This window comes from Quercus robur, chromosome 11, assembly GCF_932294415.1.
Source record: "Quercus robur chromosome 11, dhQueRobu3.1, whole genome shotgun sequence".
Classification (NCBI taxonomy): domain Eukaryota; kingdom Viridiplantae; phylum Streptophyta; class Magnoliopsida; order Fagales; family Fagaceae; genus Quercus; species Quercus robur.
The window spans coordinates 15,684,405-15,707,826 of NC_065544.1; the positions used below are offsets into that span (position 1 = coordinate 15,684,405).

A 23,422-nucleotide genomic window follows, 5' to 3' on the forward strand; every position below is an offset into this window, starting at 1 on the left:
TACCATCTTTAGATTGAATAGTTTCTTCATCAAATGCATCTTGTTGTTTACTGACGGCTTTTCATACATACTAGACAAAGCCTTCATCAAATCTGCCGTGGTCTTCTCCTTTACAACATTGTGTGCATAGACCTAGACAGAGTTAACCTGATAACTCCCAGTACTTATCTGTTAAGAAAAGCCCATTCCTCAGCCTTCATAGTCTCAAGTTTTTCCCCTAGAAGCGACAAATGCAACTTCTTCCCATAAAGATAATCCTCGATTTACATACTTCAAAATCTAAAATCTTTGCCATCAAATTTTTCTATTCTAGATGCCTTTTCTACTTCCTCTACCATTGCTTCTACTCAAACCTAACTCTAGGCTCTGATACCAATTGAAGGGAATGAACATGAAATTCCCAAACCTATGAGAAACAAAAAATTAGAGAAAACACACGCCAAAGAAAACAATCACACGCATAAGACAGAATTACGTGGTTTGGCAATTTGCCTACGTCCATGGAGTTGTAGGGATTTCATTATTATCAGGGAAAAATGCAAAGTGCGGCAGTACAAATTTTCTCTCTCTCAAAAACTACAACAAAACCCTAATCACCAAAACAACGTTTTCTACATCTTGCGCACAGGATTCACAATGGGCTACAAAACGGCGCACAGGATTCACAATGAGCGCTACGGCTTGGGCTTGTCGGCCCAAGCCTTCGCTCCATGGACTAAGCCTAAAAAAATGTCCCATTAAAAATCACGCAACATTATTTTGGGTCGGGTTGTCAACTGGGTCAAATACAACTAGGCTCCACAAAAGCCCAGCATCTACTTACTCAATGAGCATTGTATAAATTATCATGATTAATGAATGTTAAGTAGATATGGCTCTTGTGGGTTTCAGTTAGCTTAACTATTAAAGTATCTGATGGTTGAATAAGAAATTTAGAGTTCAATTCTCGTTTACACCAGAAACTAATTGGTGTCTTGGTCGATGATAAAGAGCTATCATTAGGAGCGAACGCCATATGTTGAAACTCTCTATAAAAATAAATAAATAAATAAAATAAATAAAAAAAAGAAGGTAGACATGATTCCTAACTAACCGCATGTCTGTAGTTTGTAGAGAGTGGTATCATAAAGGGACTCATCATCTTAAGTTATGAGATGAGCATTGGACTCTATTAGAGTGTAAAAATTTTTTCTCTTAGCATGTCCAACATGAGAGAAAAGATATGAGGCATATTAGGTCAGTGTCTAATGATTACAAACTAGAGACTAGAGAAGAAGAGATCTAAAGTCCAAGAAAATAACCAAGCGTCAAGATCCTTTATCTTGAATTTCTAACTGAGAAATTGTTTGAAATCCAGGATGCAATCTGAGTCATCTCCAGTGATGATCATGTTGTGAACATTCAAAAGAATAAGAATAGGGCCGAAGTTAGTGCAACAAATAAGCATGACAAAATCTTAGGAATTGCTAGTATATATATCCAAGATAAGATATTATGTAGCTAAGCTTGGCAACCCAAGGTGCCTGCTTTTGTGCATATAAAGCTCTGTGAACACAATTAAACTTATGTAGAATGGATGTGAGAGGCTAGGAGGAGATTGCATGTGTAAACTATTTTAGTTAGATCACCATATTGAGTAGGAATTTTCAACATACATTTGAAAGAGGAAAACTTGTGGTTCATTTATGTATATATTTAGGTTTCTTTCTTTCCTAAGCTTATAAATAGCACAATTATAGGATCTCTTCTCACCACTCAATAAAGAAAATTCTTTCAAAATTTCTTTCGTAGCCGCCTACTCTCCTACAACCTTAATATTTTTCCACTTTTTCACTATATTTTCATGCTCTAATTTGTCTTCAACAATCATAGTTTATATCCTTTTTTCTGTTGAATCTTCTTCAACTAAGATATAGGAAACATTTAGAAGGCTTAGATACGAGAAAGTCTTTTGCCTCCACCTCTTGTAATTTATACTGCGAAAACAAAAAGGATGGTAATCACTTCGATTCTGTGAAAGGTGGCCAAAGATGTCTAGGACAAATTAAGCATCCATGTTCTCTATAATAAAATTATCTCAAATTGTTGTAGAATATGAGAAGTTATACTACAAACAATGGAATAAAATAAGTTGCAATGAGGTGGTTGATAGAGATTGAGGCACCAACCAAATTGCTCTCTTGGTAGTATTATCGGTGCACAAAGGTTATTGGCACATTGTTTTCCTATCCATAAAATAAAATATAACATCTCCATCGATTGTCCCAAGACCGCTGGACTTGGTGAAATTCATATTCAAATCTTGATCATTGGGATTGAAGAGTATGGTGACATATTGGTGTTGGTGAAATTTGAGACTAATTGGATGGTCAGATTTAGAGAACATAGTCATACAGGTACACAACACATGTCCATCACACGCCATACTTAGATTTGAAATCTAACCATTGGATTTGAAGAGTGTAATGAAAGGTTAATTCTAGTAAATTATGGTTACAATCAACGGTTGGATTTACAGAAAGGCACAGTCAAAGTTTAGTTAAAGTTAGTCAAACTTAATAGATGGTCTCGAGACCACTGGACTTGGTGAAATTAGGTTCAGTGGGAAGGTTTTTAGTAGATTATTGGGTATTGGAGTAGTTGTTAGAAAATGTTAATAAAGAAATAATTTTGAAAGATGATGAACATTATGTTAACATTGACTTAGATAAAGTTGATTAGGCAAAATGATGAAAAAATTTATTATTTTGGCTCATATATCATGTATTATCACTTTTGATTTTAATTAATTTGAATATGTATATTACAAATATATTTTAATTTGATTTATTTACTGACTTTTGGTAAATATTATTACATAATTGATGATTGAATTAGTGAAAAGAGATTGAGAGAGAGAGAGAGAGAGAGAGTCTGTGTGTGTATTTTTTCTTAGAGGGAGACTAACATAGGGAAAACACAAAGGCGCTAAATATAAAAAGACAAATGGCACTTAGGTGAGGAAAGGACAAAAAAAAAAAGAAGGAAAAATTAGACTAGATTCAAGCAATTAAAAGGTCTATTGCGGCGGTCAAAACCACCGTTATAACTAAGAAGCTATGCCGAAAAAAAGTATCCATTGCAGTGGTTTGATAATATCGTTGCTATAGCTAAATAGAATGTTGCTAAAACACATATATTGCAGCAATTTTATATACCACCGCTGTAGTATACCACAAAAGGATATATCTATTGCAGCGGTTTGATGGAGCGTTGCTATAGTGACGTCAAACGCCACTAAAACATATATATTGTGGCGGTCCAATTGAACACTGCAATATATCTCATGTACAAGGGTGGTCTGAAAAAGTGCCGCAATATGTGAGCTATAGTGGTGGTTTTCCCAACCGTTGCAAAAAACCCGCCGCAATAGCTTGTTTTTCTTATAGTGTGAGCGAATTAAAATCTCATTCTTCTCAAACCCCAAGAATACTTATGCTTAGCAATATTTGAAAAGCCCTGGATTCAAATCGATGGCAAAACAATTTGACCAATGGAATTCAAATCCATAATCAAAGCCCATGATTCGAATCCATGGTGAAACAATTTTCACTACAACAAAATGTATTTTTAGTGACGAAAAAATTCGTCGCTAAGGACCTTTAGCGATGAAATCTACTAATTAGCGACGAAACTCATTTCGTCGCTAAAACCCCGTCGCTAAAAATCCTAGCAATGAAAAATTTCATTACTAAAAGTCCGATTTGTTTAAAAAAAAAAAAAATTTAGCGACGAAAACATTTCGCTGCTAAATGTTTTCCTCGCTAAAAACACCATTCAGTGACGAAAATATTTCGTCACTAAAAACAGTTTAGTTTATTAAATCATATTTAGTGATAAACAATTTCGTTACTAAAACTATTTTTGGGTACATATAATGACGAAAAAGTTCGTCACTAAAACTATTTTTAAGAAAATCCAAGCACATATAGTGACGAAAATTTTTGTCACTAAAACCATGTCTTACAAAATTCTGCTGCATTTAGTGATGAAATATTTTGTCACTAAGACAATTTTTTATTGCTATATTTGTGATAGAAAAATTCGTCGCTAAAACTTATTTTCTGTTTTCATTTTTTTCATGGCTTTGATATTAACCTGGAACCTGTCATAACATTATTAAAATCTCACATTTGAATAACACATTTATTTCAACAACACATTTATAAAAAAGGATCCATACATTCCACAAGTAAAAAATAAAACAAGTATCCAATTCAAACTCCTTCCATATGTATAATTGTTTGCAACACATACAATAACTCAAGATGTTTTATAACAATAAAAAAAGTGTAGCATAATATAATTAGAACTAATAGAATATGTCCCCATATGTCTTCAAGTAATGCCAAAAGTAAATCCCCTAAAAGCCACCAATAAGAAATCTGCACAAATATAAAAACATTACTACATTAAAATCGTAAAGCAAAAACATTAACTATGTTATAAGAAACATTTCTAACAATGCATTAAGAGTAGCCACACCAATGAATTAAAATCACAACTCCTAATGTATAAGTTGTAGAAAGAAAATATATATTTTCAAGTGTAATATAATACAATTAGTTTCAAATAATGCATCAAAAATAGTAGTCACACCATGTAGTGCGGGTCAATTGCTAAAATAAAGTACTAACCAATAAGTGTTTTAACTTGAAGATGAACCACCCCCATAGGTAAGAGTGTCATCATAACCTGAGCGTCATCAAAAAGTTTATAACACCATGCAAGCCACTTGCTTGCTCCAACACAACAACCCACCACAAAACCAATCACAAACATCACAAGTATAGAGTGTTTACAAGTATTGAAATAAATTAAAGTACTATTCATCACATCTAATTAACAAGGTCCATTCACATTTACAAGAAATTAAAAACACTCCCAATATGAATTTAAATCACCTTATAACACCATGCAAACCACCCGCTTGCTCCAACACAGCAACCCACCACAAAACCAATCACAAACATCACAAGTATAGAGCTTTATAGGTATTTAAATAGATTTTACTTACTATGATCAAGCTAAGCGTACAAGTCTAATTTGTTGGCTAAGCTTTGGTCTTTAACTTTCACAGATCTAAGCCTCTTTTTATTCCCTCACAACAACCCAAACAATCACTAACCTTGTCATCACATTCAACCAAAAACCATTAAATTTCTTCTACAGTACATTTAAAAAAAAAAAAAAAGTCCAATTATGGCTTAATTAACAATTGGTTATGAAGCTAGAATTATTAAATATATCATAAAGCTTCACCCTTTTTGTTCTATCAAAACATAAATTGGCAATGCAGTACGAATACTTGAAGCAATAAACTAAGTCTTGCAAACAATCGTAATATATACATAAACATTAAGCGACACAAATTAAAAAAAAAAATCAATGATACACCATTGAAGCTTGTACTTAATGAAATATGCAAACCATATGTCCTACTCCCATCAAAATTTTTGTTTTCTTATTTTAAGCAAGTATGAAATAATTTCACCATTTGAAAAAAAAAAACCTAATTTGAACATGACTAGTAAGCAAAAGCACCACTTACAACCAAAAGGAATTAAAGAACAAGGGAGTAAAACAAAATGTTACAAACTTATAACTTAGAATTGATTTAGTCAAATTGTGTACTTCTAATTAGCATCTAGCAGTTCAAGAATTCAAACATTAGATTTCTAATAAAACAGAATAAAGGTACTACTGAGATAAATCCCCCATATCTCATAGTCATAGCTATAGCCATATCTCATAATAATAATGATGACAACAGAGAAAACATAGTAAAGGTTGATGAAGAAAATCTATTGAGTTTTTTATCATTCGACAAATACAGATAGAGATAAATTACTTGGGTACATGTGGGTATTTTTAAAGCACTAAAATTTGACCCAACAATACATATAATAATACTCAAATTATAGAGTATTAGAAACAACTTTCTAGGCTGCATTTCCATCAATAAATAAAAACTACATTTATCATCATTCACAACAAAAACAAAAACCCAAATATAAGAAATGCATGTAAATGAAAATAAAGGGGGGGGGGGGGGAAGCCCTTAGATCTTCATAGCTTTGAATGGGCATTCATCAAAAGCCTTTACAAACCACCACCATAGAAAATAAAATTTGTGTACATATAAAATTTAAGACAAGGGGAGATGGGAAAATCTTTCTATTCACAACAAAAGCTCAGAGCTTGTGATGGGTTTGTGAGGGGAAGGGAGGCAAAGGGTTGGGATGGGTTTGTGAGGGGAAGGAAGGCGAAGGTTCAGGATGGGTTTTGGGAGGGAAAGGGAGGCTTAGATTGGCAGTGACGGAATGCTTAAATTGGCAACGATTGGGTTTGTGCTTATCGGCGACAGTAGGGTTTCTTCTTATCGACGTTAGTTGGGTTCTTTTGGGAGCTGATGATTGAAAGAAAACAGGGGAAGGGGTATATTTATAGTTAAGTCTTTAGTGACGAATTGTTCCATCACTATTGCTTCCTCTTTGTCACAAAAGGTATTAGGTTTTTTAAGTTTTTAGCGACGAAGGTCAATTTCGTAACTAAAGAACCTAGATTTTGTAAAGATTTTTAGAGACAAAATTCATATTTCGTCGCTATAGCATACTTTTAGTGACGAATTGCGATTTCGTTGCTAAAACAATGAAATGAAAAACTATTATTATTTTTAGCGACAACTATTTTCCGTTGCTAATTCTTCCTTATAGCGACGAAAGTATTTTTGTCGCTAAAACCAACAATACCTACAGTGACAAACTATTGCATCACTAGAAATTTCAACTTTTAGCTATAGATTAATTAAGTTCGCGGCAAAGTTTCCCCTATTGGGGCCCATTTTTCAGATCACAATAGCGACTAAAATTATTTTTTCGTTGCTAAATGTTATATATATATATTTTTTCATTAGTAGTGACGAAATTCATATTTCATCGCTAAATCTATATTTTTAGCGTCGAAAAATATTTCCTCACTAAATTTCGTCACTAAAAATACATTTTGTGTAGTGTTTATCAATGGAACTTAAATCCAGAATCAAAGTCCATGATTCAAATACATGGCAAAACAATTTTATCAATGGAATTCAAATCCATTGTCAAAGCTCATGACTCAGTCTTATGGCAAATTATTTATCAAAAAGCCCAGTTCTTACTAGCAATATTAAAAAAACTAATTTTCATTGGCAACATAAAAAAATCCAATTCTCATTGGCAACATTAAAAGCCTAGTTCTCATTGGCAACATCAAAAACCCCAGTTTCCACTGGCAATATTAAAAAACCCAATTCTTACTGGCAATATCAAGATGTCCAGTTCTCACTGGCAATATCAAAAAGCCTGATTTCCACTGGCAACATCAAAAAGCCAAATTCTCATTGGCAACATTAAAAACCCTGTTCCAACTGGCAATATCAAAAAGCTCAGTTCTTATTGGCAATATCAAAAAGCCCAGTTCCTACTATCAATATCAAAAAGCTAAATTCTCATTGATAGCATTAAAAGCCCAGTTCTCACTAGCAATATCAAAAAGCCCAACTCATATTAATAATATTTAGTGAAAAACCCAATATTGTTAATACTTGGGAAATACGATATGATTGAATTACCTATGCCCATAACCACAATTGTTTTGAAAAATTTTGAATGCTCATATGTTTCCAAATTCATGGGAAATTAGTATTATTCTACGGTCATTATTCATAATTCTATGATAATTATTTGTCCTACAAGTTCACCATTTAAATTATAACATGATTATTTGGAACCATAAAACTTATGATATGGAATTCATCGTTTCAAAAATAGTAAATATTATTTACAAAAGCATTTTGAAATAATTAAGCTTATGCTATTATTTTAAATATTACAATTCATTGCCCAAAGATCCATTACAAATATCTATCAAAACCTAAAATATCCACTAACAATAAGAGTCCATGAGGGATGAAAACCTATGGCAATGTGTGTCATTGATGTCCATTTTGGAGGTCCAAATATGTTATAAAAGAAGAACAAGCCCAAGTGAAAAGGAGATAAGCACAGCCCAGCCAAAGGGTCCAGCCCATGTGAACAAGCCTAATCCAAAAAATTCCAGCAAAGCAGAGGATTAGACTAGACAATTAGCTTCCTTTTTGTTCATCCTTGACCAAGGTACAACTGGAGACTTCCACAGGAGAACCAAATTTTTAAGAATGAACTAAGGGCTGTCCCATCAATTTTCTACCACTCTCTCCTTGACGTGAACAATGCCCTGTGGTTGTACTAGCAGCTAAAGTCTAATGGGTAATGGGATTTCATCATTTTCCTCAAAGCTCTATCTCTAGCGAAAGGAAGCCATAACCAAGTTACTCATATCTTAACAAATCAATTCTATAAACGCCAAAAATGTTCAAGAATTGGTTTATGTGCCAAGCCCATGAATCCTAAAGGGGAAAATTTGGGAAAATGTGATTTGGAGGGCATAAAGGGATCTCTAGTAGAATCCTCTAAAGTGGGCTTAAAATTTGACACCTGGTTTGGGGTGTTGAATCCTACTTCCTAAGGTCCAAATCTGAGTTGCAACACCAAGATTCTTTCTTAATACTTGGCTTAATTCTATTAATTGAACATAGCCTCAGAAATCTCAGCATTTAATGCAAGATTGCCCAAAGAAGTAAGGCAGCCCCAAAAGAAGATCAGCCATTTATAGCCAAATCCTAGGATGAATAGTCTGCCATTTTGCCTCCTGACTAGCCCTACATTTTTAGATTTTGGCTAATCACCCCCCTAAGCACCACTATAAAAGGGTAATCACATCAGCCTCATAAACACACACACCAACCCCTCTGAAAATTTTGTTATTCTTGTTACTTTGCCATATTTTAGCATGTAGTTTAGCTCTCCCTAGCTCATAAATCACCCTTCTTAGCCCACACTCACTTAGCCTCAAACATTCCTTTCCTTTTTTTTTTTTTTTTTGGCATATCCTAAGTTCATAAATGCTTCTTAATCAGTCATAAATTACCCTCTTCCCCATTAAAGACTTAGTTTTAGCATTATTTCCACCATCCCATTACAAGCTTACACACCCACTCACTCAAAACAGCATTTACTATCCCACTCATACCCCACATACATATTCCACAAGAATCTTGGTTCAATATCTGCTGCACTGAGCTGGAATCCCTTTCTCTCCCTTCACACCATGCCAAATAATCCCTTTCTTTTCACCACAAAGCTATTGACCTTTACTTTTTGTTTTTCTGTTGAAGGATATAATGTGTTAGTAATGATGGTAGTTTTCCTTCATATTGATGTAGTAGTAGCAAAAAGTATCCTAGACCCCTTCGACTAAGACACACAAGGACTGCCTGAAGTGAACACCTTCTTAAATTTGTTCAATAATTGATTGTTGGACTAAAAGTTTAATTTTACCCTACCACAAGAGAATTTTATTTTCTTGCATTGTTGTAACAGGACCATTAATCTATTAATTAACTATCATGAAGTATTTTATTGGGCCTTAATGTTGCTCTTGCTAAGGTGCAACCTTTATTTCTTACTTGGATAGGCTTATCACTACACCAAAAGCCTTTGGGTATCATCTTAGAGCCCAACGTTGAGTTTTGGCTTGGCCTTCCCATATTTTATTTGAGGACATTAATTTCCCCCTCAACACTATGATCAAGCTTATTTTTCTACCAAGCAAATTTGGGAGCCACTTAAACAAAAATATGACATTGAAGTGGTTGGATTGAAGAAGTGCGCTTGTAGCCAATGGTGGTAAACAAGTCTATGGTGGACCGAGCATACGACCTTCAAAGATCCTCATTTGATAAGCTATCCAAGTATTTATATGCTACCATGCATTGATATTCAAATAGACGAACAAATAGAAGTCTCTGCTACCATTGATAAGCTACAAGACTCATGGAAGGAACTTGGGAAGATCTTGAAACATATTTAAAGAATAGGACTTCCTATCATGGTTTTTAAACTCGGGCCAGACTATATGGTCCGACCGAGTTAACCGTGAACCTCTCATAATTACGATTCTTTTAATCTTAAGAACCGATTTGTGCCAAAAAAGCAGGGAAACGTTTGAACCGCAGTCCAACCGCACGGTTCTGAGAAGGATATTCTAGTCAAGATTTAGGGCTACTCAAATCATTACATTGATGCAATTGTCATTGATCCGTCCACAGGTTTCAAATGGCGTATCACTGGTTTTTATGGGCACTTTGAAACTCATAGAATAAAGGACTCATGGGACATGCTTAGGGAATTGAATAGAAGGTACTCACTCCCATGGATGTGTTTTGGAGACTTTAATGAAATCTTAACCATGGGGGAAAAGATTGGGGGGGGGGGGGGGGGGGAGAGCCCGAAGACATCGGAAAAGACATATATTAGAAGAAAAAAAAAGTTAGATATCAAGGCCTAAAAGGAAGAATAAAAAAATTTAGGCTAAAATCAAAATCAAGGTAAATCTAATCACAAAAGAAACCAAGGCTACTTGTCAAGGAAAGCACCAAATATAATGAAATTTTCGAATCATGTAGCATGACCAAAATTAGAAGAAAGCCTTCTAAAATTGTGAAGAAAAACACTGAATTGATAGATTTCATTTGTGAATTTGCAAGATTTTTTACGCGAGGTGAAAATAGATATTTCACAATTTATTGATGATATTTAAAATTATGCTTATGTTTATCTTATTGGTTGCCTCCAATATATATAGTTAATCATACATTCTTCAACATTACTATAAACACAAATTACTTTGAGCTACTTTGCTCCAAGAAGTTTTTTTGGGGAGTAGCATAACTTACAAAATATAATTAGTGATACAAACAAATAGGAAAAACTATAGGCAAAATTCCCAATTGTCAATCTTCTCCGACATCCTTTAGAAACTTCAATTTGATATTTTTGAGTGTTGTTACGACATCTCTCATGTTTGACCTCTCTTCAGGTGCCTCTGTTGAACAAGCTATAGCCAATTGCATAATGGACAACATACAATCCAACTTAGCATTAAAATTCTCCTCACCTCTCTTCAGCAAATTAGAATCTATAACTTCAATAACTGAATGGGGTAGTGACTGTCTTACCCAACCTCTTAGGCTCATTTCTTCGACAAACATATCATCTGTGGGATTCTTTCTTGTGAATGTTTCCATTAACAAAATGCCATAACTATATACGTCACATCGGGTGGAAATGATCCCTTGTGATCCATACTCTAGAAGTTTGATTGAAATTTATTGTTAGAATGTATTAAATATCTATAATTGATGGTAAAAAGAAAAATGCTCAATATTTTTCTAAGAAAGCTTTGTATGTGTGTGTGTTTGTAAAAATAAAATTGAATTGGAAACTAGAAACATCACCTGGTGCCATGTAACCAATAGTGGCCAATGTCATGGTTTGTATCATAGATTCTTCATTGCCTAAGAATTTTGAAATGCCAAAGTCACTCACAAGTGCTACCATATCTTGGTTTAGGAGAATATTGCTTGGCTTCAAATCACAATGAACAATAGGTAAAGGACAACCATGATGGAGATACTCCAATGATGATGCAACATCTATCATCATGCTCAATCTTTCTAGCATATCCAAGAAGTGGCTATGAGAATACAACCACTTTTTAAGGCTCCCCTTGGGCATGTACTCTAGTACCAAGGCTTTAAAATCAATGCTACTACAACAACTGATGATTTTCACAAGATTTCGATGGCGAATACTGCACAATACATCACATTCAGCTTCAAAACTCCTGAACCCTCCTTCTATATTCAAATTAAAAACCTTTATTGCAACACTAGTGCCATCTGAAAGTGTACCTTTGTACACTGAGCCAAAACTCCCTTTCCCAACTAAGTTAGTTTCACTGAATCCATTTGTTGCTTGTTCAAGTTCTAGATATGTTATTCTTTTCCATGTTGTTAGAGGTAACAAATCTCCTTGACCTTTTAGTTTTGCATCCCTCTTTTGGCCTCTCATCAAAACAAATATCAGGAATAATGCAAGTATTGCTACTATCATTGCTGGGAGAATATACCATATTATAACTGAAGTGGTTGTCTGTGAAGTTGTTTTACATGGTGGAACTTGTAGTTGGGGTGGACCACATAATGCTTGATTTCCCATGAATGATAGAGCTGAGAATTGAGAAATAACACCCCCAGAAGGAATTTCACCTTGCAATCTATTGAAAGACACATTGAAATCTTTGAGGCATTTGAGTTTTATTAGAGACTTGGGAATTTCTCCAGAAAAGTTATTATCAGATAGATCCAAACGTTCCATGCTTATCAACTTACCAAATGACTGAGGAATGGGACCTTGGAATTTGTTATGTGCTAAAGAGAGGTTAACCAAAGAACATAGGCCTTTGATAGCATGGATGTCACCTGATAGTTTATTCCATGATAGGTCCATTTGTGTTACATGCTCCAGTTTCCCAACATCTAATGGTAGATAACCACTTAAAGAATTGGATGATAAGTTTATTTGCAGCATGTCTGTAAGACTCCAAAAGGATGAGGGTATGGAAGTTAGTTGGTTGGAATCCAAATACAAATTTCGAAGTGAAGAAAGACTTCCCCAACATTTTGGTATTGATCCAAAGAGTTCATTGTGATCTAAATGTAATTCAGCCAAGTTCCTCAAATGACAAATATCATTTGGGATTAATCCTCGAATTCTATTGTTTTGAAGAAACAAACCTTGGAGCTTTCTCAGATTTCCAACTGTAGTTGGAATAGGTCCAGTCAATTCATTGTCATATAGGCTTAGGGTCATCAAATTGCTTAAATTACCAATCTCTCTTGGAATTATGCCCTTAATGTTGCAATTAAATGCTATAAATTCTTCAAGAGAAGTAGAGAAATTTCCTATGGGAATTGGAAGGATTCCATTCAATGGGTTATCTGCTATCACTATACTTGTCAAATTTACGCAATTTGTCAATGATGAAAGAAAACTCAATTCTAGAGTTGTCGATTCTCTAGTCAAATAATTGTCGACTAAGTTGAGCTTCTCCAAATGCCTTAAATTTCCCAGGGTATTAGGAATAGAGCCATAGAAAGAATTTGCACCCAACTCAAGTTCAGTGAGCATAGAAGCATTTGAGATGGAACTGGGGATTATTCCTTCTAGTCTATTTTCCCATAAGTAAAGTACCTTAAGATTTGGAAGCCAGTGGCCTATGCTTGATGGAAGATTTCCTGAGAGCTGGTTCATGTATAGACTAATGACTTCAATGTTTGAGCCGTTGAAGGTTGCATTTGGGATGTGACCGGTTAAACTGTTATTAGCCAAGGTTACTTCTATTAGATTTGGAGGAGTCACAATCTCCTGTGGTATTTCACCTGCCACAATAACTCGAAACAAATTCAAACCTCGTTATCCACCAAAAAACTTCACAGATTTTGGATTCGCTTCAAGATATACATCCTATGTACTAGAGAAAAATTGATTACAACTACCATATAAAAAAGCTGCATCTATTATAACAATTTAAAATTAAGTGTGTTTGAAAAGTTAAAAAAAGCCAGCTTTTTGCCATACTCTCCATCTCTCTCTCACTCTCTCTCTCTCTCTCTCTCTCTCTCTCTCTCTCACACACACACACACACACAAAAGCCCTTTCTAATAGGTAAATCAACAGAGTACATCCAAATCACTCTAAGTAGATAATGAAAGAATAATAATTTTTTAGCCAAGGTGTAAAACCTGCCCTTTATAGATTTCCTTTAAGTGTATTACTTTTAGTATTTTCCACTTGCTCTATATTAGTAATCAATTTAGGCATGTTAAGTCTTTATTCTATTCGTTGTGCAAACTTGATTCTCCACTTATATGCTTATTCATAGGAATCACCACAAACAAACACATTAGTTTGTAATAAATATGTAGTAAGACACTAAGAGTTGTAATCTAGGAACCACGTACACAGACATTGATATGGGTACGGACATGGGTACAACATGGTAACATGAGTAATTTCTGAAAAATTATAATATAGAACGGCTGGTACAAGAAGAGTACGACGTGTGTACGGCACCCTAAATGAAGTCTCTGTGCTTCCTAACTTAAAATATGTATGGTACACCGGATACACCTATAACTTCTCTAATTACTGTAGTCTTTATAAACCCACTACAACATGTGTATACAACATTCACCACCCTATTTAGATGAGAAATTATTCCATATATTATCTGGTGTCTTACAAATTTTTCTAACAAAAAAGTGAATCTCATGTACATGACCAATGGATGATTTCTAGAAAATAAAACACCGTATAGCCTGAATAATTTGTGAGAGGATATAAAACACCAAATACACTAAATACTTTCTAGCGAAGAAAAAAAAAAAAAAAAAAAAAAAAAAAAAAAAAAAAAAAAAAACTGCACACTAAATAATTGCACTTGATGGACCTTATAAGTTTTTAAAATTTCAAACATTCTTGGAGAGGAGAGGTAAATAATATTTAAATTGAAGTGGTTACCATCTTACCTGTAAAGTAGTTATCATCCAAGTGAATTATCTCGAGGGAAGTACAATTTCCCAAACTTTTTGGAATCCTTCCTACAAAATTTCATAATGTATACAACATATCAAGAGCTAGTTGGCTTAATTAAACTAGAGATAAATCATGAGCTTTTGTTTGGAAATTAAAATAATCAATTTTGAAGAAGGGTTAGTGACATATAGAAATGTGTCCTAATTACTTCTAAGAAGCAAAAAAAAAAAAAAAAAAAAAAAAAAAAAGAAGAAGAAGAAAGGGTAAGAAGAGAAGAAGAGAGCAAAGGAAGAAAATAAAGTAATACTTCCTTTGATGCATTCATTGGTTTAAAACTCATATCTCCGTGCTTTCTTAATGAAGATACCTGTTTTATGTGGAAATCTTGGGAAACTTTATACTTTGAATTTTCAAATGATTTGTATTAATGACACATTTTTGTTTTCTACATTAAGTTGGGTCCATGGGCATCACCATTGGGACGGAGGAGATGCTAAATGAACCAATGGATAATTGATTTGTAGTTATGTTACGTAGGATTGAATTTTCTTTGAACTCTGATTGTTCAAATGATTTGTACTCATGTTGTGAATTTTTTTTCTTGGATAATTAATACGATAAAATACATTCCAATTTTTTTTTTTTTTAAATTAATGTTCCATACTCAAAACTTCAAATAAATATTAACTCTCCTAACGTAGTCAAGAAAAAAAATTACTTAATATGGTATATCATAACAATATTTCTCCTAATCTACTTGGCAAATTATATATATCATTGTTTTTAAAAAAATAAAATCTTTTACACTGCTATATAATTTTTGAAAAATTTCGCAATTTGCTCGCCTTTTAATAATTCAAAATGAAATCTAAGATATAAAAAAAAAATAATGATATTTTTTAGTTAATTCAAACGAAAAACATCATACAACATCTTAAAAAAAATCAAGGAGGCATACATAGAACATTTAAAATTTTTTGAGTATATGATTATTAATATTTGTAAGTTAACTTATATTTTCATTTTACTTTTAATTATTCAAAATATTTTTTTAATATCTTATATTTATATTAATTGTTTAAGTTCATATATTGATTGATTGTTTTTTTTTTTTTTTTACTGTTTTGATCTATATATTTATATTCGAATTAAATTATGAAGTAGTTTAAGTATAATACTGATTATAATATACTAGGCTCGAAAAAAAAAATGGTGAAAACCAAATATGAAAAAAAAAAAAAAAAAAAAAAAAAAAAAAAAAAAACTTACATCATCATTATATTATATTATATGAGAAGAATGAATAAATTATTATTGTACCTCTATTGTATTGTATAATTACTCAAAACAATTGCTGAAGATATTATGTCCTTATCATTAAGTACTCCTATTGAATCTCAAAAAAGAAAAAGAAAAAAAAGAAAAAAAAGGTTCCCTCCATTTTATACGGACAAGGCCAGCAAGGTCAGGGATGTTGCTGACTGCGATTTACTTGTGATGTTAGTGAACACAGAAAAGGAAGGAATTGCTTTTTCCACCGTTAATTACTTTTCTCTAATCCGAGTGAGCAGTGCACTAGTGATTGAATTATGAAAGGTGTAGGGTATACCAGAATGATGAGACCAATAATTTTTCGTATCTATTAAATTAATATGCGCATCTTTCTTTTTCAGTGTTTGAATCTAATGAATGTGTTTAACCAAAAAAAAAAAAAAGAATCTACGCTGTGAAAAGTCAAAAGTAAAATATATGCATGAGATACATTCTCGAGATAAAAAAGGACAAAATGTTGGGTATCAAAAAAATAAAATAATTTAAGATAAAAAGTTGTAGACAGTGGAGGGCATCCAACCTGAAAGTTTGTTTTCGCTGAGATGAAGTACTTTCAGTGACAATATGTTGCCTAGAGATTCCGGAACAGTACCTTCAAAACTGTTCGTGTAAGCATACAACACTTGAAGTTTAGGTAAGAACCCAAGCCATGATGGTAACATTCCAGAAAAGTTGTTCAATCCAAAGCTGACGACTTCCAACCGACGCAAAGAAGCTAACTCGTTGGGCAGGGAACCATGAAAATTGTTGTTTCTGAAGGATAAATGAGACAAGAATGTTAGTTTTCCCACTTGTGGAGCAATGGTTCCTGAAAGACCCATGTGAGAAAGATTCAAGGCAGTGACTCTATGGTGTTTGGAACCACAAGTGATCCCAACCCAGTTGCAAACAGAGGTAGAGGTAGACCAATTGCTTGCCAAGGTTTTGTAAGGGTCATCAGTGATATGGTCTTTGAGAGCAAGGAGAGCTGATTGGTCTGTGGTGATGTTGGTCCTTACTGCCACAGCTGTGCTAGCCATTAAACAGCGTACCAACAACAACACAAAAAAGACGAAAATGGAAGAAATCTCCATGAGTTTCTATCTGTCGGTTGATATGTGAGGCCAACTATTGTATCAAACAAGTGTGGCTGGATGATGTTTTTATACATGGAGATATCCACTGTTGTTGAATTACGAAGAAAGAGAAGCGGATGACTAAATCAACATTCATTTTTTATTTTATTTTTTACTTTTTATTTTTTGGAGTCACGGCCTTTATTTTATGTTGAAGTGGGCCGTGTGTGGCTTGAATTGCCACAAGCCCACGTCCACCTAAGTTGGTCACTATTGACCAAATCCTATTACAACCTAAGTTGGTCACTATTGACCAAATCCTATTTGTAATAGGAAATCTTATTCAGCCGACTTTAATATATATATATATATATATATATATATTATATTTCAAGTGCAGCCATGAGATTATAGAGAGTAATTCCAATTAACCTAGTTAGCAGCCGCATGTGAGAAAATAGAGAAAAGAGAGGCAGCCAGCTTTTATTCTTATTTTTTCTGTGAGAGAGTGCTAGGGTGTAATCGGGATTTGGGTTTCTTGAGAGTGTTCTTGTGCACTATTGTATTTTCCCTGATAATAGTGAAATCTCTGCAACTCCGTGGACGTAAGCAAATTGCCGAACCACGTAAATATTGTCTTGTGCGTGTGATTGTTTTCTTTGGCATGTGTTTTCTCTATTTGTTTTGTTTCTCACAGGTTAGGAATTTTTGGTTAAATTCCCTACAACTGGTATCAGAGTCTAGGGTTAGGTTTGAGTGGGAGCAATGGCAGAGGAAGCAGGAAAGGCGTCTGGAATAGAAAAGTTTGATGGCACAGACTTTGCGTATTGGAGGATGCAGATTGAAGATTATCTCTATGGGAGGAAATTGTATCTGCCTCTTTTGGGGACAAAACCTGAGGCTATGAAGGCTGAGGAATGGGCTCTTCTTGACAGACAGGTACTAGGAGTTATCAGGTTAACTCTGTCTAGGTCTGTTGCACACAATGTTGTAAAGGAGAAGACCACAGCAGATCTGATGAAGGCTTTGTCTAGTATGTATGAAAAGCCGTCAGCAAATAATAAGGTGCACTTGATGAAGAAACTGTTCAATCTGAAGATGGCAGAGAATGCATCAATAGCACAACATCTGAATGAATTTAATACTATCACCAATCAATTGTCGTCTGTAGAAATTGATTTTGATGATGAGATTCGTGCTCTGATCGTCTTGGCTTCTTTGCCAAACAGTTGGGAGGCAATGAGGATGGCAGTAAGCAATTCTACAGGAAAGGAAAAACTCAAGTACAATGATATACGAGATTTAATTCTGACTGAGGAGATTCGCAAAAGAGATGCAGGTGAATCCTCAGGATCTGGTTCTGCCCTAAACCTTGAGACAAGAGGCAGAGGTAATAATAGAAATTCAAATCGGGGCAGATCAAAATCTAGAAATTCTAATCGGAATAGAAGTAAATCTATATCAGGCCAACAAGTACAATGTTGGAATTGTGGGAAAACAGGTCACTTTAGGAATCAATGCAAAAGTCCTAAGAAGAAGAATGAAGATGATTCTGCTAATGCTGTAACAGAAGAGGTACAGGATGCATTACTTCTTGCAGTAGACAGTCCACTTGATGATTGGGTTTTGGATTTAGGAGCTTCGTTTCATACCACTCCACACCGAGAAATCATACAGAATTATGTTGCAGGTGATTTTGGTAAGGTGTATTTGGCTGATGGTTCAGCCTTGGATGTTGTGGGTATGGGAGATGTTCGGATATTGTTGCCCAATGGGTCTGTTTGGTTACTGGAGAAGGTTCGACATATTCCTGACCTAAGGAGGAATCTGATTTCTATTGGACAACTTGATGATGAAGGGCATGCAATACTATTTGTTGGTAGTACTTGGAAAGTTACAAAGGGAGCTAGGGTATTGGCTCGTGGAAAGAAAACTGGTATTCTGTACATGACCTCAAGTCCAAGAGACACAATTGCAGTTGCTGATGCAAGTATTGATACAAGCCTATGGCACCGCAGACTTGGTCACATGAGTGAGAAAGGGATGAAGATGCTGCTGTCAAAAGGAAAACTACTAGAATTGAAGTCCATTGATTTTGACATGTGTGAAAGTTGCATCTTAGGAAAGCAAAAAAAGGTGAGCTTCTTGAAAACTGGCAGGACACCGAAGGCTGAAAAATTGGAGTTAGTACACACTAATTTGTGGGGGCCTTCTTCGGTTGCATCCCTTGGAGATTCAAGGTACTACATCACTTTCATTGATGACTCAAGCAGAAAAGTATGGGTTTATTTTCTGAAAAATAAATCCGATGTATTTGAAACCTTTAAGAAGTGGAAGGCCATGGTTGAGACAGAAACAGGTTTGAAAGTAAAATGTTTAAGGTCAGATAATGGATGAGAGTACATAGATGGAGGGTTCAGTGAGTATTGTGCTGCACAGGGAATTAGGATGGAGAAGACCATTCCTGGGACACCACAGCAGAATGGTGTGGCTGAGCGCATGAACAGAACTCTCAATGAGCATGCTAGGAGTATGAGGTTGCATGCTGGACTACCAAAAACTTTTTGGGCTGATGCTGTTAGCACTGCAGCTTACCTGATAAACCGAGGACCTTCAGTTCCCATGGAGTTCAGACTTCCTGAGGAGGTTTGGAGCGGTAAAGAGGTAAAGTTTTCACACTTAAAAGTTTTTGGTTGTGTTTCTTATGTTCATATTGATTCTGATGCTCGTAATAAACTTGATGCAAAGTCTAAAATATGTTTTTTCATTGGCTATGGTGATGAGAAATTTGGCTATAGGTTTTGGGATGAACAAAACAGGAAAATCATCAGAAGTAGAAATGTGATATTTAATGAACAGGTTATGTACAAGGACAGGTCAACTGTAGTGTCAGATGTTACAGGGATAGATCAAAATAAATCTGAGTTTGTCAATTTAGATGAATTGACTGAAGGTACTGTCCATAAAAGGGGTGAAGAAGATAAGGAAAATGTAAATTCACAAGTAGATCTGAGTACACCTGTAGCTGAAGTCCGCAGATCTTCCAGAAACATTAGACCTCCACAGCGTTATTCACCCACTCTAAATTATCTCCTGTTGACTGATGGTGGTGAGCCAGAGTGTTATGATGAAGCCTTGCAAGATGAGAATTCAAGAAAGTGGGAATTAGCCATGAAAGATGAGATGGATTCCTTGTTGGGGAATCAGACATGAGAACTGACTGAATTGCCAGTAGGAAAGAAGGCTTTGCACAACAAGTGGGTATACAGAATAAAGAATGAGCATGATGGTAGCAAACGTTACAAGGCCAGATTAGTTGTTAAAGGGTTCTAGCAGAAGGAATGCATTGACTACACAGATATATTTTCTCCAGTTGCGAAGATGTCAACAATCAGACTAGTACTGGGAATGGTGGCTGCAGAAAACTTACATCTTGAGCAGTTAGATGTGAAGACAACATTCCTTCACGGTGACTTGGAGGAAGACCTTTACATGATTTAGCCAAAAGGGTTCATTGCTCAAGGACAAGAGAATTTAGTCTGCAAACTGAGAAAGAGCTTGTATGGCCTAAAACAAGCTCCTAGACAGTGGTACAAGAAATTTGACAGTTTTATGCACAGAATTAGGTTCAAGAGATGTGAAGCTGATCATTGTTGCTATGTTAAGTTTTTTGACAATTCTTACATCATATTACTGTTGTATGTGGATGATATGCTTATTGCAGGGTCTAGCATTGAGGAAATTAATAATCTGAAGAAGCAATTGTCCAAACAGTTTGCAATGAAGGATTTGGGAGCTGCAAAGCAAATCCTTGGTATGAGAATCATTAGAGACAAGGCTAATGGCACATTGAAGTTTTCACAGTCAGAGTATGTGAAGAAAGTTCTCAGCAGGTTCAACATGAATGAAGCTAAACCAGTGAACACACCCTTGGGTAGTCATTTCAAATTAAGCAAACAATCACCAAAGACAGAAGAAGAAAGGGACCACATGAGCAAGGTGCCCTATGCCTCAGCCATTGACAGCTTGATGTATGCTATGGTGTGTACTAGGCCAGACATTGCACATGCAGTGGGAGTTGTGAGTAGATTCATGAGTCGGCCTGGAAAGCAGCATTGGGAGGCAGTCAAGTGGATTCTGAGATATCTGAAGGGTTCATCAGATACATGTCTTTGCTTCACAGGTGCAAGTTTGAAACTGCAGGGTTATGTAGATGCTGATTTTGCTGGTGATATTGACAGTAGAAAGAGTACTACAGGGTTTGTTTTCACTCTGGGTGGTACAGCTATATCATGGGCTTCAAATCTACAGAAGATTGTTACTTTGTCTACTACAGAAGCTGAGTATGTTGCAGCAACTGAAGTTGGAAAGGAGATGATTTCTTAGATGAATTGGGTAAGAAGCAGGAGATGGGCATTCTACACAGTGATAGTCAGAGTGCAATCTTTCTTGCCAAAAATTCGGCTTTTCATTCAAAGTCGAAGCACATACAGACAAAATATCACTTTATTCGTTATCTTGTTGAAGATAAGTTGGTAATGCTTGAGAAGATTTCTGGATCTAAGAACCCGGCAGACATGTTGACTAAAAGTGTCACTATTGAGAAGTTGAAGTTGTGCGCAGCTTCAATTGGTCTTCTAACTTGAGGACAGGAGGATGAGTTGCAGGGATGAGGGATTGTGTTATGGAAGATTGTGGCTAATGTTTGCAGCTTGTGAGCCCTTAAGGGCTAATGTGGAGCTGATGGAGGAGTTTGCTCGTGTAGCTTAATCAATTCAAGCCAAGGTGGAGATTTGTTGAAGTGGGCCGTGTGTGGCTTGAATTGCCACAAGCCCACGTCCACCTAAGTCGGTCACTATTGACCAAATCCTATTTGTAATAGGAAATCTTATTCAGCCAACTTTAATATATATATATATATATATATTATATTTCAAGTGCAGCCGTGAGAGACAGCCAGCTTCTATTCTTATTTTTTCTGTGAGAAAGTGCTAGGGTGTAATTGGGATTTGGGTTTCTTGAGAGTATTCTTGTGCACTATTGTATTTTCCCTGATAATACTGAAATCCCTGCAACTCCGTGGACGTAGGCAAATTGCCGAACCACGTAAATATTGTCTTGTGCGTGTGATTGTTTTCTTTGGCGTGTGTTTTCTCTATTTGTTTTGTTTCTCACAGGTTAGAAATTTTTGGTTAAATTCCCTACATTTTATACATGGAGATATCCACTGTTGTTGAATTACGAAGAAAGAGAAGAGGATGACTAAATCAACATTCACTTTTTATTTTTTGGAGTCACGGTCCCTATAAGAAAAGGATAGCGAAAAAGAAAACCGTTTGTTGTACCTTTCGTCGTTTGGGGGTACATATGAACAAATTATTTATTTTAAAATTTGAGATGCAAGTTATAAGTAACATAGTTCATGGCCCACATCAGTTTCTTCTATTCATTTCCACACCTCTGTTATTTTTCTCTTGTGGTTAATTTAAAATTTTCAATAGAGATTAGGATCAGTCATCATGCATGCATGTACTGTTTGGTAGGATCAATGAAGAAAAAAAGAAACTATAGAATCAATAATGATCATGACTTTTTCAACAATAATGATCATGAATTTGACAACATATTTCAGTTTATATATATATATATATATATATATGTATATTTTTTTTTATACAAGATAGAATTCTACTCTAGCCTAATCTAAATGTATATGTGTGTGAAGCTCCCTCCTGAAGACTTGAATCCTAGCCCTTACCCCCCACACTCCACAAGCACTTATACTTGTGGAGTGACCATCGCACCAAGGGAGTGCGGTGGTAAGTTTATATATGATAGTAAAGATACAATTTTGTTCAATTATTAGATAGTTGATGCATTATTGCACATTGTGATAATGTCTTTACTTCTTCAAATAGTTATAAACCCAGCCATTTAAATCAGTAATCCAGTAAACCAATACCTTAGCCAATTCAGTTTCTTGGCTGACTACTTATGCAATAAACCTAGTAAAACCTAATAAAATCCAATGGTTTTTCCACAACCGTGCAACCCGAACAAGTTGATGTGACTAGACATGGCAAAACGGGCGGGTTGGGTCGGGTTCGGGTCGGGTCAATCGGGTCACGGGTCAAAACGGGTCATTTTAAGCGGGTTGAAAACGGGTTCAGATCAATCGGGTTGCGGGTCGGGTCGGATTGGGTCGGGTTGAACCGTATTTTTCACATGAAATTTTTTATTTTTTATTTCTTTTATTATTTTTTTTTTTTTTTTTATAAAGAAAACGATATGTATTTGCCATTTGGATAGTTATGCAACATATTACTTGATGTAAAATACATTATTTTGAATTCACTACTTATATCAAGAATAAACTCAGTTAAACTTATTAATACTTATTCAATAATTTTAAAATTATACAAATCCTAACATTGCTATCTAAAACAAAACAACACAAAAGATAAGTAAAACAAATA

At 34.9% G+C, this 23,422-nt stretch overlaps 2 protein-coding genes across 3 annotated transcripts in view; both read right to left on the minus strand.

The window, feature by feature from the left end:
• Positions 1 to 23,422, minus strand: part of LOC126705530 (LRR receptor-like serine/threonine-protein kinase EFR) — a 103,132-nt gene that overhangs the window by 43,002 nt on the left and 36,708 nt on the right. The gene's annotated exons all lie outside the window — the stretch shown is intronic.
• On the minus strand, positions 10,720 to 17,074 carry LOC126705532 (LRR receptor-like serine/threonine-protein kinase EFR). Its single transcript, XM_050404589.1, has 4 exons — positions 16,412 to 17,074; positions 14,553 to 14,624; positions 11,417 to 13,402; positions 10,720 to 11,268 (listed from the first exon to the last, which is right to left on the minus strand). The coding sequence occupies exons 1-4, from the start codon at positions 16,962 to 16,964 to the stop codon at positions 10,913 to 10,915; spliced, it is 2,967 nt and encodes a 988-aa protein (XP_050260546.1). The 5' UTR covers positions 16,965 to 17,074; the 3' UTR covers positions 10,720 to 10,912.

Coding starts and splice junctions, on each gene's coding strand:
- LOC126705532 (XM_050404589.1), bottom strand. CDS start 16,964: ATGGAGATTTCTTCCATTTTCGTCTTTTTTGTGTTGTTGTTGGTACGC. Junction 14,625..16,411: donor CAGCGAAAACAAACTTTCAG/GTTGGATGCCCT, acceptor GAAATTTTGTAG/GAAGGATTCCAAAAAGTTTG. Junction 13,403..14,552: donor GGATGATAACTACTTTACAG/GTAAGATGGTAA, acceptor TTATTGTGGCAG/GTGAAATACCACAGGAGATT.